This window comes from Mytilus californianus, unplaced genomic scaffold, assembly GCF_021869535.1.
Source record: "Mytilus californianus isolate M0D057914Y unplaced genomic scaffold, xbMytCali1.0.p SCAF_8, whole genome shotgun sequence".
In the NCBI taxonomy this organism is placed as follows: Eukaryota; Metazoa; Mollusca; class Bivalvia; order Mytilida; family Mytilidae; genus Mytilus; species Mytilus californianus.
In genome coordinates this window covers 63,598,342-63,615,991 of record NW_026262734.1, presented here as the reverse complement: position 1 = coordinate 63,615,991, position 17,650 = coordinate 63,598,342, and the positions used below count along the sequence as shown (strand labels likewise).

Here is a 17,650-nt window from a genome sequence, read left to right as displayed (position 1 = left end):
TCAACCATAATCTTTAAAAAAGATGATTTCTTTTAACATGTCTAATCATGCTAATTTTTCCAGCCTTGAAAAACTCTTTAACAAGTAATAACTTGTCTACACTAAGACACAAAAAAATCCAGGCTTCTTTTCATCATTTGGCATCTTTTTTCAATTTATAGTCCTTTGTAAAGTTTACATGTCTACTCTGAAACAACTCAAAAATTGATAACAAGACCACAATTATCATTGGAGTGGTAGAGTTGCAATTTTTTATTTGATATTACTGCCAATCAGCAACAATGCTACCATCAGTGACAAGAAAACAGTCAATTTAAATTCTTTAATGGTTATACACCTAAAATGTTTTGAGAAAAAGTACATTGATGATCACTTAAAGAAATAATATTGATTAACCATGAGTCATTGATGAACCTTCTGTAGAAGAAACTTGCCAGAAGTGTACCAAAGTGTAAACCTGGTATCTTTGAATAGTTTCTTCATACCATCTTCAAACATTGCTACCACTATGCAGAATTTTGAATCTACATATAATGTATAAATATCCCAATTATCTATATGACTTAGTTTTTTTTATTAGAATTTCATTAGTTGTACATGTATCATTTACTAATCATACTTTTGTTTTACAGACAAACCCGGAAAAATTACCAACAGTTAGTTTGACAGACTTGTCAAAGTTTGGGACTTCAGTAAATGGGGATAAAATTAAGAATACAGAATTAAAGGATGGTGATTTGGTTACGTTTGGAAATAGTTCTACTTTCACGTAAGTTAACTGGTGAAACACTTTGGTTTTGCATCTCAATATATATATCAAACATTTTAAAAGATATATATTTAGAATGAATATCAGGAGAGGTGGGGTGTATACATGTATGTCAATGAAACAACATGCCAAGAACACAAATAAAATAAGGACTCATTGCTTACATCAAAAAGTTTTACTTATTAAAAGAATTTGCTCACCTTGTTACACCTATATAGCTATGTGGCCAAGACGAGCTATTGTCATCACTGGGCATCAATCTTCTGACTTAACTTTTTAGGCGAGCTAAAAAGTGGAATGCAGTCCAAGTGAGTCTGTCAGGGGGTCCAGAACTCAATATTTCAGTTTCAATGCAAATGTATTGAGCCAATATGAATATCTTTATTAGACTTGGATTGATAATGACCTGTATTGATTTTGGGATCAAAGGTGAAGGTCAAATCAGCTATTGTTAGGCTGAGTTGATGACTTATACTGAAATTTTGCAAAATTTTGTTCCAGATGTTATCTGTTGAACGACATGTCCAACTTTTACCAAACGTTTGATAATGCTCCATGATCTGACAAAGATCCTAAGTGAGTTTAAGGTCAAATGTCAAGGTCATAGCAACAATTGAGGAATTGAAATTTCAAAAACCTTATATCTCCAAACTCCATTTGGTAGTAATGAGTTTAAAATCTTCTATGAAGATTTCTCATTTCAAATTTATTAAATAGCATATAGTGGGATAAGGTTAAATGATGAAATGTAAAAGAAAAGATCAAAATGGCAGGGACTAAACATAATGGTCACCCAGTTGCCTGAGGCGATCATATTTTTGGTCAGGCAAATATGTTTTATCCCGATGGCCAGCCTGGCTACTGTGAAATATTTTGTAGTGAATCCAATATCTTCAACTTTCCTCCTGATATAACAAAAACTGTTCCCAAACGAAAATCTATTAGTCTTATCAAAGAGGGAAAATGAGAGAGAGAATTTCGGGAAACCAGTAAGTTCATTTTAATACCTAAAAACTGGTTGTACAATTAAGTTTTCGATGGTAAGTCACAATTTTACTCTCAAAACATGTTCCTGTCTCTCTTTTAAAGCTTCTACGATTATTTCATTATTGTTGATTGTTTTCATCTAAACTGTTGAATCTGCATTGCTTCAAAGTTGCATTCCAGTTGTACAGGGAGTCATTACAAGCCCATATTTGACGATAACTTGTCCATGCATCGCTATTTTCAAACTCTTACAAAGAGAAAACCAAACGCCAAATCTTGTAAATAACTATCAAAATATCTAGTTTGCTATCCAAACTTCAATGTAAAGCAATTAATGTTTATAACTTGAACCAGACAGGGATATAAGATATAAGTAAATTCCTATTGAATTTCAATTTTTACATTTCAGACTGGTTTACGAGCCATTCATCATTTCATCATCATGTTTAGATCCACCCTCAAAGAAGAAGGTGAGAGAGTGGATCATTATACTTGGTGGACATATGGTCAATGACTGGAAGAAAGAGTGTACATTGCTTGTCATGAATAATATCAGTGTTACTATCAAGGTATGGGGAACTGTATCAATATTACTATAAATAAATGGCAAAATATACTATTCCATCAAAATTAAATTTTTAACCTCATTTGTCTGGTTTTTTTTTTAGATACACCCTATTTACAAATTCCCCAAGGAGCAATTTTATAAGGCCTTGCTTATTTAACATCTGTGCAGTAGATGTTTTCATTAAGTTTTTGAAATAAAAGGTGTGAATCTAATTATACCCCACGCAACGAGTTGCGCGGGGTATAATGTTTTTGACCCGTCCGTCCGTCCGTCTGTCAGTCCGTCAGTCCGTCAGTCCTGTTTCTTGTCATCGCAACTCCTCTCAAACCACACAACAGAATTTCACGAAACCTTTTTAGATAATAAGGACATACTATGTAGTTGTGCATTACGACAGGAAATTACGATTCTATTCTTTTTCTAGGAGTTACGCCCCTTTGAACTTATTTACTTTAATGTACTACTGCAACAGTTTATCATCGCAACTCCTCTCAAACCACACAACAGAATTTCATGAAACCTTTTCAGATAATAAGGACATACTACGTAGATGTGCATATCGACAGGAAATTATGATTCAATTTTTTTTCCAGGAGTTACGCCCCTTTGAACTTATTTGCCCAATATACTACTGCAACCTTTTGTCATCGCAACACCTCTCAAACCACACAACAGAATTTCATGAAACTGTGTAGATAATAAGGACATACTATGTAGATGTGCATATAGACAGGAAATTATGATTCAATTTTTTTTTTTTACACTTATTTTATTTCTCCAATGACAATGTGGGGAAGTGGGGTATGTGAGGGCGCTCACTCAGGTTCTTTCATTGAAAAATAGCAAGCAAATCAGAAAAAAATGTTAAAGACATGCAAAATATTTCTTGTACAAAGTATAAGTACTTGGCGAAGCATATGAACCTTGAAAAGAAATCTTAAATCTGACAGGGGGGTGGGGGGAAGTTCAGAGGCACACAAATTAATTAATCCTTGGTGGTTGCATTCCATAGAATGTTGTAAAAATTATATCATTGAAGACAGATGTATGAGTTCTGTAGTATATCAATAAATATTTTTTTAAAATATCAATTTCTTGAATTGGAAAAATACTTTTCTAAAATAACTGTACATGTGTTTTATATGTTGTATGAGCTCTATTTATAGGTTGTTTTTACTCTATTTATAGGTTGTGTATGCTCTGATTATAGGTTGTGTGTTCTATTTATAGGTTGTGTGTGCTCTATTGTCTTTGAAAAATATTGTTACACCTGATTACCTGGAAAAATACATTATTTATCTGAGAGGAGAAAGTGGACAACCAGATCCTGACCAGTAAGTTGTTTAATTGACAGAAATGTAGTAGTAAAAATAACTTTATGAAGTGGATCACCTGAAAAAATAGGGAAAATCTGGAGCCAGCAAAACAAAACAAGCATTCCAAAGCAAAGACATTATCAAGAACATAAAACTTAAGAGTCAATACAAACAAAGACATAAAAAGATTGTAATTGATTCTATTTTGAAATTATTTTGGGGTCAGAAAGCATACCTGTCAACCTCTGAAACTGAAAATACAGGTCATGACCTGCATTGAAGAAAAAAATGTCAGGTCATAACGCGTACGAACTTTTTCGGTCCAATTTTAGTGTTGAGATTTTTTTTTTATATACTACATAACATATACATATACCACTGAGTTTCCTAAAAATATTCACTTTTGTATTTGTAAAGTATATAAATATTTATCATTAAAATCAATCTAAATACCGGAAACAAGACCGGTCAGAAATACAGGTAAAAACGGGTCATTTTCTGAAATCCCGGGTTATTTCAATACCAGGCTGGTATTTAAAAAATCCTGTGTGAAGGGAGAAATTCTCGGGTGTGACCCGCAGAATACGGGTCAGTTGACAGCTATGCAGAAAGTCATGAAGAAGAGTATACTCAATCACCTAATTGTCTCCATTATCAAATCACTAATTAATGTGTAAAAGTACAATGAAACCTATCTAGACTGAACCTAGTTTAAACTGGATACCTGCCTTAATTGAACTCATATGATTAGTATTTTTTTATTGATTTTAACCTGTGGAAGCCTTGAATATTCTAATTTGAACCCAAAAATTGAGCACCAACAGGGTTTTATTTCAGACAGGTTTCAAAATGTAAACCTCAATCCCATCCCTTACAAGAAGGACAAAAGATATATAATTTCTATATGCACAACTCATTTTCTAGAATAACCTTTGTCAGTAAAAGGTTGAGGCCAATGGCACAATGAAAATCAAAAGTAGAAAACGTTTGAGAGCAGAAAATTAATTGGCCTGACATAAAAATTTACCATTGAAAGTCAACTTTGACTGACATAGTTGTATCAGTATAATTGATTTTCTTTTTTACCAGGTTCCTACCAGTTATCACAGAAACACAAGTTGAAACTGATGAAGTATCATTTAAAGTGGTACCCAAGCGGAGAAACATCTTCCAGGGAATGAAGTTCATATTTCTAAATGAAAAACAGGTAGTGCTAGGAAATAAAATTCAGCTATAAAGCAGAATTATTAAAGATATAATGCAGTGATTCACATCCCCATAAAACTAACTTTGTTGAAGTTTGTAATATTTTATTGGACTTTTAGCTGTTTACATGCAAGATGTTTCACTGGGTTTTGAAAATTGGCAAGTTTTTTGGAGGAATGTTACCTTGTTCCTTATAAGATATAGTCCACTAAAAATCTTCTTTTGAAAAAATATTAATAAATACATAGATGACATAGGATGTGGTTCCACTAGTACTTGAGGATATATTTTTACTTTATTGAAAGTCTGAGTAAAGAGGTCAACATTTGATGATTATCAAGATTGTATAAAATAAGCTGTATTTGACGTATTTATGGTAAACATTTCGTTTTATGATAAACTTGCCCCACTTTGTGACTAGAAGGTCCTTGTAACTAGAAGATACTGTAAATTCAGAAAAAGATGCATTTATTATTAAATTCCCTGATAACTGGTAAAATCGCAAAATCTAATTAATGCAATTGCAAAAATTTTGTTTAGGGAAACCATTTCTGAATTTTTGCTGAAATTATGAATGCATGTTTTTGTTATTGCAAACCTGATACTGTCACATTTTTTGCATTAATACAAACATTGCAATATTTTCTGAATTGACTTTACTGTTAATCATAAGAGAAAAAAAACATTTTCATCAGAGCATATGCCCAATGTTTCTAACTATAGATACTAGATTAGCAATACAGTGTACATATACATTTGTGTTAACATTTTAATAAAATTTTTAACATTTAATTAATTTCATTTTGATTTCTTAGTTTAAGAAGATGAACCTGGCAGTAGAGTTAGGTGGGGGACTTCCTGTGTTATTAGAAGAGAAATGGCAGAAAGATACTATGTTGGTAGAGAAAGGGTCAGTTGTAATGCAATGTGAACCTAACCAATGTACACAGATGATGTCACAAGATAGTAATAACTGGGTACTGCATGTACAAGCTTTCCTCAGGAAGTAAGTGGCCTTAAGAGACTGTTTGTGTAAGCTTTCATGAATAAATAACTACAAATAGGCACTTCTGTGTCATTTGGTCTCTTGTGGAGAGTTGTCTCATTGGCAATCATACCACATCTTCTTTTTTATACTTGATGCACAAGTTTTCCTCTAGAGATAAGTGACCTCATTCTACTGCACGTACACACTTTCTTGTGGAAATAAGTATAGTTCGGTTTGGCATGTACAAAAAGTTTTGTGGAAGGAAGTCACAGTTTGATACTGCATTATCAAGCTTTACCCAGCTGTGACTCACTTCTAAAAGAAATTTGGAACAGTTTTCCTTGTTCAGGTTTTTCTCAAGAAGTAAAAAAAGGAAAAAGATATCAAAAGAAGAATTGGAGAACCAAAAGTCGAAGAAAGTGGGCAATACCATGGCCAAAAGCAAATATTACATAAAGAAAAGCAATTACTACTGAACACTACACAGAAAACTAAAGCTGAAGCATCACTAAATCCTCAGAAGTTAGGGGAAATACAAGCAGCCTTTCCAACCAAAACAATTATAAATAAGTCATGAACATTTCAATACAAATTATTATCAATTTTAATCAAAATAGATGGATTTTTGTGAAAAGAGTTTCAGAACCTACTATCTGTAAAAGCCTAACAGATGCAGAACACAAGAGCCTGTCTAGAGCAGACAACATGCCTTTTATAGCTAATTACTATATAAAAGTAGGAGTGAAGACAACTGTGCTTTATTTAACTTTCTTATCTTATAGGCACAAGAAACACATGATACAAGATGCTGAAATAGGATTTGCTGTACTGTATTGTTCTACAGAGAAACACTGTAATCCCAATAAAGATAATGGTAAGTATTAAAGACTTTTTTTCAAACTGGGAAAATCAGAGGAATATTCTCCCTTTGCTCATTCATGTTTTTGAGAATTTTTTGAGAATCTCTAATAAAGTACAGTAAAGTGGTTTTATTTTCACACAGTTTAAATGGTTCATACATGTTTGCAAGATTTTATTTTAATCATGAAATTAGTGAAAATTTCTCTTTGAATATTATCCATTTTATTATAAAAGTGAATTCAAAAGTAACTGTATGATTTTGCTAATATGAAGGTATTTTGAATATGGATGTCCTTGTCTTGGTTCCAATGGGAATTTTGGTTTTTCCATCACAAACACACACCAAAAGTACAGTTTTTTATAACTTCACTAAACATAAGTTGTCTCCCCCTTGTTCATTAATGACACCTTTTATAAATTATACAAAATAGCGATAACTACATGTATTACTAGAGTTGATGGATATCATGAAATAGACTTATAAAAACTCAAATTTAGCTGAATATGATGAACTAGAGAAAAAAGCACTTGCAATATATATGCATCTGAGTTCCAAAGATCCTTTATCAACATCCCAGTAGTCAGCACTTCTGTGTTGACATGAATTATCATTGATATGGTCATAATTATAAATTAACTGTTTACAAAACTTTGAATTTTCAAAATATTAAGGTTTTTCTACCTCAGGAATAGATTACCTTAGCTGTATTTGGCAAAACTTTTAGGAATTTTTGGTCCTCAATGCTCTTCAACTTTGTACTTAATTTGGCCTTTTTAACTTTTTTTGATTCAAGCGTCACTGATGAGTCTTTTGTAGACGAAACATGCTTCTGGTGCAAATACAAAATTTCAATCCTGGTATCTATGATGAGTTTATTTAGATATATTCAGTTCTTCTTTAATGATTATGAAAAAAGCAATATATTTTATTCTTAAGGTGGTACAAAACACCTTGACTAAACTTAATTTTGCTCGTTTAATTTTCATAAAATTTTGACAAAATATTTACTTTGACCCTTTGACAATAATATAAAAATTTAAAAAAACCCCAACCACACACTTTATCGGAAAAATTTCATTGGATATATAGCATTTTGACAAACACTAATTTTGATCATTGTGAAGCTTAATACTTCCTTAACAATAGAATGTAATTAAAACGTTCAGGTGATTTTTACAGAGTTATCTCCCTGCAGTGTTTGTACCACCTTAATAAGATATTAAATTGACTTTTAAAATAAGGAAGAGGGGAACAGTACAACCTGTACTTCAGGACTAATTCTAAACTAATTTTTGCAAATTTGGAACAAAAATTCAGTTTGTTCCATCTATCAAGCTTTAATAAAATGTTAGTGGATATTCACAATATATGACAGGCATATAGTTCAACTTGTGTGCAATCAGTTATCATAGTACACAAAGAAATGAATATAATGAGATGTTGAGTGTTTCATAATGAGACAGCAACAAAGGTACACAAATATATCCAAAAGACATCTATAGATGGCAAACAGTAGACAGTTGACTATACAATAGGCCAAGCTCTAAATCATGTTTAGTCTATTGTATGATTTTATTATACATAATCTTCAAATATTATAAAGATTCTTTATTTCTTAATTAGAATTGTATTTCTGTATTCACAGATGATCCAGTTTTGCGTCATGTTCCCTCTCAGTCAGTTTCGAATACAGATGTTTTGGTTGCTAACACAGAAGTTTCACCTGACAGGTAAGGTTAAAGGTCATATCAAAGCAAATTTTTGTTTCTGACATATTAGAAGCCAGCATTGAAATCACACCCCAAAACTGCCAAAAATGTGGTGTCAGGTTAGGAAGTGCCAACACTGTATTAATTTGTGATTAGTTCAATGTTATTTGGTCTGCAGTTGTTTTAACATTTGCACATCTCATTTCCATAGAGATTATTTGGCCCAGCCCTTTCAGTCATGGTCTATTGACTTTAAAGCATTTGCATACTTTACATGCCAACATTTGTGTTTAGGTCAGTTTTAAGGGCACCACTAATGATAAGTCAATGGTATTTAGTATGCAGTTGTAATAGCACTGCCATTTCTCATTTCCATCAAGGATATTTGACCCTGCACCTTCAGTCATGGTTCATTGACTCTGATTGATTGATGTTTGCTAACTTTACTTTATGCAGCCTCAGCACAAAAAAGTTATATTGCCATGGAAGATTGACTTCAAATGTTTTGCATAGTTTACATAATAAAGTATTGCCATTTTAATTTCAACATAAGCATTATACTATCAAAATCTCATAAAAGCAAGAGATCGTTTGTTATAGTTTCATCTTTGCCCTGACAGAAGTTTGATTTACTATGTTTGATTTTCTGCAGGTCACCTACAAGAGTAAGAAAAAAGAAATGTGAAGCTGTGTTGGATGAAACCAAATTTGACAAACAGGTTTGCAATGAAATAGATACAGATTTTGATATTAGTCCCTTATTATTTGTTATTACACATGTAATGTGGTAATATCAGTTATCTTGATATTATATGAAAACTGATTTCAAATTTTTCACATGTGTTACTCGGAATGCATATGTCAACTGTTGCTGCAAATATGTAAAAAGAAAAGAAAATTGAATATTATTGTATTTTGACAAAGCTTGTGCATGTAGGCTATAAAAAGGGGAAATGGTGAAGGGTGCAATCAACTATCAATCAAATAGAAAATAATTGGAAAAAAAATGAAGAATAATTACATGGGGTGCTTAGATACACAGAAGAATAGAGAATTGTGGACAAAAAAATAAAGAAAAGAGAAAAATTGAAAAAACAAATAAAGAATACTAAAAATGAAGACGCCTCCATTCAAGCCTTCATATATCAGAGGAACAGCTCTTCATTGTTGTTCTTCATCATGATAATGGCTGGAAAGTTATCAACAAAGAACAGAAAAGATTTCATATAACCGCAATGCTAAAACAGTTGCTAGCAGTGGCAAACAGAATAACTGTAAACCAACAGTTTCACGAGCAGAAAAAATTGATTTCTATAAATTATTGCAAATACCATGGATTCATTAGTTTTTGTGGATACCAATTTTTTGTTGATTGAGGAAAGCTTATATTTTCATGGATATTTTTATTTCATGGTTTTGTCAAAGTCTTAAATCTGCATAGTAACTTGTGTAAGGGATCATAGATTTATTCTTATGAGGAAGCTCCGAGCATGCTCGGAGGATGCTCGGAGCTTTTTCAGTAGGCTCTTCTCTGCAGTTTATGTGAAAATAATTATCATGATCCATTAAGATGTCAATCAAATCTACACCACTTCTATAATAAGGAAAGTTGAGCATTATAGAGGAAGCTCAATTAACACCTGTGTAAACAACTGATCTATTCAAATACATTTTGCATGACATTTTACAAATTATAGAAAAGATAAGAAATTCTTCAACAGTACTGTGTAATGCTTGGAAAGAAATCTCAAGTCTCCACAAAAAAGTGAAAGTCATTTAACAAAAAATATACAATTATTATATTTATTAATCATTTCTTTTTTTATAATAAAAAAAATTCTCAAATTTTATAATTAGATGATATGATTTAAATATAGTTTATATTATATAATATGCTACATAAAAGTTATCAAGACACAAACAACAGTCAGGGGGCGATACTAAACAAGTTATTTTTTTTAGTTACTTAATATATATTAATAGGTATTTTTTGTTTTTTTAAATTATTTGATATAAACTCAATAGTTATTTTAAATGTCAAAAGTGGACTAAATGTAGTTTTTAAGAATTTTTTCATCATTTCATTAAGTAAAATTAAGTATTTATCCAACTTGAGATGAGTATAGAGAGATTACTTTAAAAATAATGACAAAAATATTACTTTTATAAATTATTTTATACATCTTCGAAAAACTAAGCATACTTACAATTACATGTATTTAAGGAACATATGTAATTGTTTTTGATAAAGATTTCAAATTATAAATAACTTAAAGTCTTAATTAAATCACAAAGTTCCATCCATTTATATTTGTTCAACTATAAGATTTTGAAGGAAAATGTTATTTTAATAGCCCCAAGAGACCAATCTATGACCATAAGAAGTGTGGCATCAGAAAGGCAATTAGTGTTTCAGGAGGATTTAAATAGTTTCATACTGCATGGGGAAAATAACCACATGTGAAAATTTGTTAAAGCTTGTAAAACCTGTATGAATGGACACCTATAGAAATAATATTAACAGAAGTTACTTATTCATGATATATAAGTAATATTTGAAACAACCTTGTTTTCAATATAACTTGTATAAGTAATTTTGAAAATTACTTGTTTAAGTAATGCCCCTAACTATTAAAACAATGATAATTTTTTTTTTTTTATAAAATAGCAAAGTTAGTTTTTAATAAAAAAAATTATGGCTACTCTTAGAAAGGTTGATGAGGTAATACCACCATTGTTTTCCCTCTAGTACGTCTCACTTTAATTGTCATTTTTTTATAATTGTGCAGATTTGGTTTTATTTTAAATAAAGAAGTGAAGTTTTATCCTGACCTGTACTTGAATGAAAATCTAATATAAAATTGTTTCCCCCTATCAGTCTTTGTTTAATTGGTATTTTTCCAAAAATATGTGCAGAATTTATCTATGTTTTAAATAAAGAAATACTTGACATGAGTAAAGTTTTTTCTTGTCCTGTACTATCATGACTATAGTAATAAAACAACATAATTTTTCAGTGCATATAAGAAAGAAGACATCACCAGAATTAACCAACCAAATTCTATCCCCCTTTTTTTTTCTCTGTTTACAAGCTTTAGTAGCCATGTCCCCTAAAATTGCAAAAATATTTTATATAAAAAACTAACTTTGCTATTTTATAAAAAAAAATTCGTAAGGGTTCCGCGGAACCCAGTGTCTCGCCTACTTTTGCTGTTAATCGCAGGCTCAACAAAAATGAGGAAAAAAAATAATAACAATATTACTTTTGATACAATCTTTTGATTGTAAGAAGCTTCTGTCCCAATTTGGTAAAAATCCAGGATAGTTTATGAATCTAATAAATGTTTTAAATCTTTAACTGCAGACTGTATGTAATGTTAACTGGAAGAAAAACTAAGTCCATTTATAAGTAAAATACTGATAAACAGGTACAAAATTTTTAAAAATTTCCTTCAAGATACTAGCTTTTGATCATAAACAAGCTTCTAACCAAGTTTGGTACAAATCCAGGATAGTTTAAGAAAGTTATTAAAATTTTAAAAACTTTAACCACAGAGTGAATGTAATGTTAACTGGCAGAAAAATTAAGTCCATTTATAAGTTAAATACGGAAAAAATGGAATTTTGTTTTTTACAAATTTACTTCTCGATACTATCTTATGATCATAAACAAGCTTCTGTCCAAGTTTGGTAGAAATCCAGGATAGTTTAAGAAAGTTATTAAAATTTTAAAAACTTTAACCACAGAGTGAATGTCATGTTAACTGGCAGAAAAACTAAGTCCATTTATAAGTAAAATACGGAAAAACAGGATTTTTTTTTTTACAAAATTTAATTCTGGATACTATCTTATGATCATAAACAAGCTTCTGTCCAAGTTTGGTAGAAATCAAGGATAGTTTAAGAAAGAAATTAAAATTTCAAAAACTTTAACCACAGAGTGAATATTTGTGGACGCCGCCGACGACGCCGACGGAATGTAGGATCGCTATGTCTCGCTTTTTCGACAAACGTCGAAGGCTCGACAAAAATACCATTGTTTAGTTAAGGGCATTACTTAAACTAGTAATTTTCAAAATAACCTATACAAGTTATATTGAAAACAAGGTTGTTTCAAATATTACTTATATATCATGAATAAGTAACTTCTGTTAATATTATTTCTATAGGTGTCCATTCATACAGGTTTTACAAGCTTTAACAAATTTTCACATCTGGTTATTTTCCCCATGCAGTATAAAACTATTTAAATCCTCCTGAAACACTAATTGCCTTTCTGATGCCACACTTCTTGGTCATAGATTGGTCTCTTGGGGCTATTAAAATAACATTTTCCTTCAAAATCTTAGAGATGAACAAATATAAATGGATGGAACCTTGTGATTTAATTAAGACTTGAAGTTATTTATAATTTGAAATATTTATCAAAAACAATTACATATGTTCCTTAAATAATTGTGCTTAGTTTTTCGCTTAGTTTTTCGAAGATGTATAAAATAATTTATAAAAGTAATATTTTTGTCATTATTTTTAAAGTAATCTCTCTATACTCATCTCAAGTTGGATAAATACTTAATTTTACTTAATGAAATGATATAAAAATTCTTAAAAACTACATTTAGTCCACTTTTGACATTTAAAATAACAATTGAGATTATATCAAATAATTTAAAAAAACAAAAAATACCTATTAATATAAGTAACTAAAAAAAATAACTTGTTTAGTATCGCCCCCTGACTGTTGTTTGTGTCTTGATAACTTTTATGTAGCATATTATATAATATAAACTATATTTAAATCATATCATCTAATTATAAAATTTGAGAATTTTTTTTATTATAAAAAAAGAAATGATTATTTTAAAAATATAATAATTGTATATTTTTTGTTAAAGACTTTCACTTTTTGTGGAGACATGAGATTTCTTTCCAAGCATTACACAGTACTGTTGAAGAATTTCTAATCTATTCTATAGTTTTGTAAAATTTCAGGCAAAATGTATTTGAATAGATTAGATGTTTACACAGGTGTTAATTGAGCTTCCTCTATAATGCTCTACTTTCCTTATTATAGAAGTGGTGTAGATTTGATTGACATCTTAATGGATCATGATAATTATTTTCACATAAACTGCAGAGAAGAGCCTACTGAAAAAGCTCTGAGCATCCTCCGAGCATGCTCGGAGCTTCCTCATAAGAATAAATCTATGATCCCTAAATTTGTACTTCTTGGAACAATTACATTCGTGGTTTACATATTTATCTGCTAAATCCAAGAAAATTGTAATCCTACAAGAATATTGAATACACAGTATGTCAAACTTGGATCTTCTCGTAAAAGAATAAAACAACAGCAATAAAAAATCACAAAAAAACATCCCCATCAAATCAGCAAGAAAGGTAAAAAATGTATCTCATTGAGGAATTATCAGGGTTTAACCAATTTTTTAAAGCACAAATCAATTTTACTGATCAAAAAAGTTTTTTTATATGAAGGATAAGACACCTGCTAAAAAGACAATGGTTAAACAGGAAAGTTCACAGACAAAAAGTAAAGCACCAGAGCAGACGACAGACAGTACAAGGTCTCAGAGGTCAAATAAGAGGTAATGTTACAATGAAATCTTTCTTGATTTAGCCCTAAATACATCAGAATCCTGACAATTCAACTGATCTCTTGTATCAGGACTTGAAATATTATAAATAATTTAATCAGTCCTATAAATATAAATGACCTGTCTAATCATAACAAAATGTTCAATCCTAAGTAGGTTCAATTCAGACAGGTATTATTGCATTAACTTAAAACATAATAATTAACAGAAATAGCTCTAAGACTTCTAATTGTACTCTTGCACCACAGGAGGGGGTATACTGGTTGTCCATTGGCAATGCTTTATAAGAATATCATTAGGTTTTAATGCAGTGAAATTTTCTTTTTAAAAGGCCATGTGAGCTTTTGTCATCCCATTGCATTTGTTGTCTGGTGTAAATTTTTTAAAGATCTTCTCTGAAACCACAGGACCAATTGTTACTATATCATAATATTTGTGATTGGAAATTTATTTGCTGCTTGGTGGTGACAAGCTGTCCCTGGCAACACATAGGGATCACTTCTGTGCTATTGCATGGTCATCCTTGTCACACATTATGTTAACCAACAACTCTTTGAAAACTGCTGGCTAGAATTCAACTAAACTTGAACAGATTCTTCTACAGTGCATCAAGTTATGAAGCTGCTATGTCAGTTAAGAGTCTGAGTGATTTCTAAAGGTTTAACCATATAAAAACATGGACTTTCTGCTTATATTAATTGTAGACTACAATCTACACACATCTTCCTTGGAAGACTCACACAATTTTCACTGATAGCAAAACTGTATATGACAAATCAATAGTGAATTAGATTTTTTGTGTAAAAAATCAGGTTTCTGCAGTTTTTGGTCAGCTGGATCATAGGACTAGTTTTAGGCATTGCAATAGGCATCTGTTAGATTTAACATTTGTATTTTTTTCAATAGATCGATGTCACTAGCATACTTTTTACCAGCGAGGGATATAAAAGTTAGATATTTTAGTTTCAATTTATCTGACATTATTGTTTGGTTGTAAGGATTACAGTTTTTTTTTTAAATTGCATGCTTCAAACTTCAGTTTGCAGAATTCAAATAATAAAAAGGTCTTGTGAGTAAAAAAAATTATTTACACAAAAAATGATTAATTGCTCAAATATAACCCAAATAATTTAATTTTGACAATTTGTATTATATTTGAGAAGACTTATTTTCTATAACATTATTGAAATTCTGTTGTAATAGGGGTAGAATTGATGAAGAGGAGGAAATCCAGGAAGTAACACCATTGAAAAAGAAAGTGAAACAAGAAATAGTTACTCCAGTGCGAAGAGTAAATGAAAGTAGTAACCATAGAATGTCACAAAGGAGATCACCAAGTCCTGTAACTAGGTCCCCACCAAGGGATCAAAGGAATATTTCACCTAAGAGTCAAAAGACATCACAGAGATCACCTAGTCCAAAATCCAAGAGGCAAAATAAATCTGCAGGGATAGTCAAGAAGGAAATTATTGAGGACTCTGATGATGAAACTGAAAATAAAAATAAGCATCGTGTCATTGTACAGGATTCTGACGATGAATTTCCAGACTTCCGAAGTAAAAAGAAATCACACAAACAGAAGTCACCAAAAACTTCATCTGCAAATTCTGATTCAGATGACGGGTTTCCAAGTTTTAATACAAAAGCTAAAGGAAAACAAGGAAAAGCAGCATCTGTATCAATAAATATGTCAGACTCTGATGAAGAATTTCATGTTGGTAAACCTAGGTCTAGTCAAAGAAAGCCTGTCAAACACGAAGCTTCACCAGCACCCAGATCAAAATCAAAACATATGGGTGATGGTGATGCAGATAATAATGAACAAAATAATACAGGTGCAAATGTGATGAGAACAAGTAAACGTAAAACTTTAGTGGAAGATTCGGATGAAGAAATAGATGTTCAACCTAAAGGTAAAAAGAGACAAGTAACAGAAAATTCTGATGATGAATTTGACAGACTGACAAGTAAAAAGAAGAAACCACAGTCTTCTGTTGGTGATGAGGATAATACTGTTTCTCCTTTGACACATGGCACAGGGCAGTTTGTTGTTCCTGAGGATAAAAACCTAAATCGTGAAGAAATAAAGGTAGGAAAAGTGATATTAGTGTTAAAAAAAAATTTCTGTTTTTAAGTTAAGATTTTTTAAATACAAAATTGTAATAGTAAAAATACATCAGTCTTTTAATTTTGACATAAAGATCTGTTGAACACACAATTAAAATATATCAATCACAGATCGCAAAATCTTGAAAGTAAAATGTAGATGAATTGTTATTGTAGTTTTTTCAGTGGAAAGAGCCTCCAGAGTTTTCTGAAAAAAAAAACTTTAGACTGTAAAAAACCACAAATAATTTTTGATAATTTTTCGTCAATGATTTTTTTTAAGGCTCTACTCCCTAATTGATATGTAAGCCAAGGGGATTTTTCCCCTTTAGTAATGGATACCTTAGACTGTGGTAGTCAGTTGGTCTATGGATGTTTCTCTTGAGCAGTGTAAATGAATATAAGTTTAATTTAGAGTCAGAGTGGTATACAAAACAAGGACATAACATGAGTGTGGTAAGAGTACTGAAAGTCCAAATACAAATTAAAAGTGCTTTGATTTTCTCTTGAGAATCATGCTCATATTTTGTGCCCATCTAAGAAACTCACAGTGGTTTGAGTTGATATGAAAGACATCTTGACATGGTTGGTGTTATGTCAAATTATAATGGTATGAAGACTCTAGGTTGTGAAGTGTGACAGATTTCTCCATTGAGAAGAAGATACTTATAAATCCAGCTGTAATCTGTTGAACTTTTAAAGAACTTCTATAGCTCAGTCAGTTTGATCACTGACTTGGAATACAGTGGTCCTAGTTTTTGGCGGCGGCGTCAACAATGTATTAGTTTGTGATTAGGTCTAGTTCATTGTGAACCACCAGTGGTAGGTCAATGATATTTGGTATGCAGTTGTATTAGCATTGGCACATCTCATTACCATGGAGCATGGAGATTATTTGGCCCCGCCCCCTCAGTCAAGGTCTATTGACAGTCAGGGATATAACTCTATAGGGTTATTACAGAAAAATAACATACATTTGTTATTGTGGACTAAAAAATCAAAGAACTGTGATAACATATGTATGTTACATGTTTCAAAGGGAAAATATAAATCACTAGTTTAGTTAAAATGCATACAAGTTCTATTGATATTACTATTGTCTTTATGTATACTTAACTATAGAAAGATATAACAGTTCATAGTTTGCCAATTTTGCAAAGTACACCTATATGTTATTACAGAAAAAATATGCCTGTAATAACTAAAGGGTGTTATCACAGCTTCTCTATATCACTCCAAAGCATTTTCTCAGACGTAAATCATGCTTAATTACAATGAATTTTAATTTATTGTAAGAAATAATGACCAGAGCATGTAATGAGGTTCTGCGCAAGCTTCCCAGTAATTCCCAAGTGTCTCATATAATAGGTTACATTCCTTTAATAACTAAGCTATGTTATTACAGCTAACTTTATCCCTTAAAAGCCTCATCTCATTGATTTACCATGGTTAATCAAAAGTGTATTAATTTAATTAAAAAATTAATTATCAAGGCTATGCATTTAGTTTCTGCGCAAAGTCTCC

General features: G+C 31.0%; 1 protein-coding gene across 1 annotated transcript in view; it reads left to right on the top strand.

Annotated features, from left to right (window-relative positions):
* Positions 1 to 17,650, top strand: part of LOC127711277 (nibrin-like) — a 34,193-nt gene that overhangs the window by 4,083 nt on the left and 12,460 nt on the right. Inside the window, exons 3-12 of the mRNA XM_052217269.1 lie at positions 633 to 769; positions 2,166 to 2,325; positions 3,555 to 3,658; positions 4,730 to 4,847; positions 5,662 to 5,852; positions 6,617 to 6,708; positions 8,342 to 8,426; positions 9,058 to 9,124; positions 13,902 to 14,011; positions 15,224 to 16,109. Coding sequence (XP_052073229.1) covers positions 633 to 769; positions 2,166 to 2,325; positions 3,555 to 3,658; positions 4,730 to 4,847; positions 5,662 to 5,852; positions 6,617 to 6,708; positions 8,342 to 8,426; positions 9,058 to 9,124; positions 13,902 to 14,011; positions 15,224 to 16,109 — 1,950 coding nt within the window. The remainder of the gene's footprint in view (positions 1 to 632; positions 770 to 2,165; positions 2,326 to 3,554; positions 3,659 to 4,729; positions 4,848 to 5,661; positions 5,853 to 6,616; positions 6,709 to 8,341; positions 8,427 to 9,057; positions 9,125 to 13,901; positions 14,012 to 15,223; positions 16,110 to 17,650) is intronic.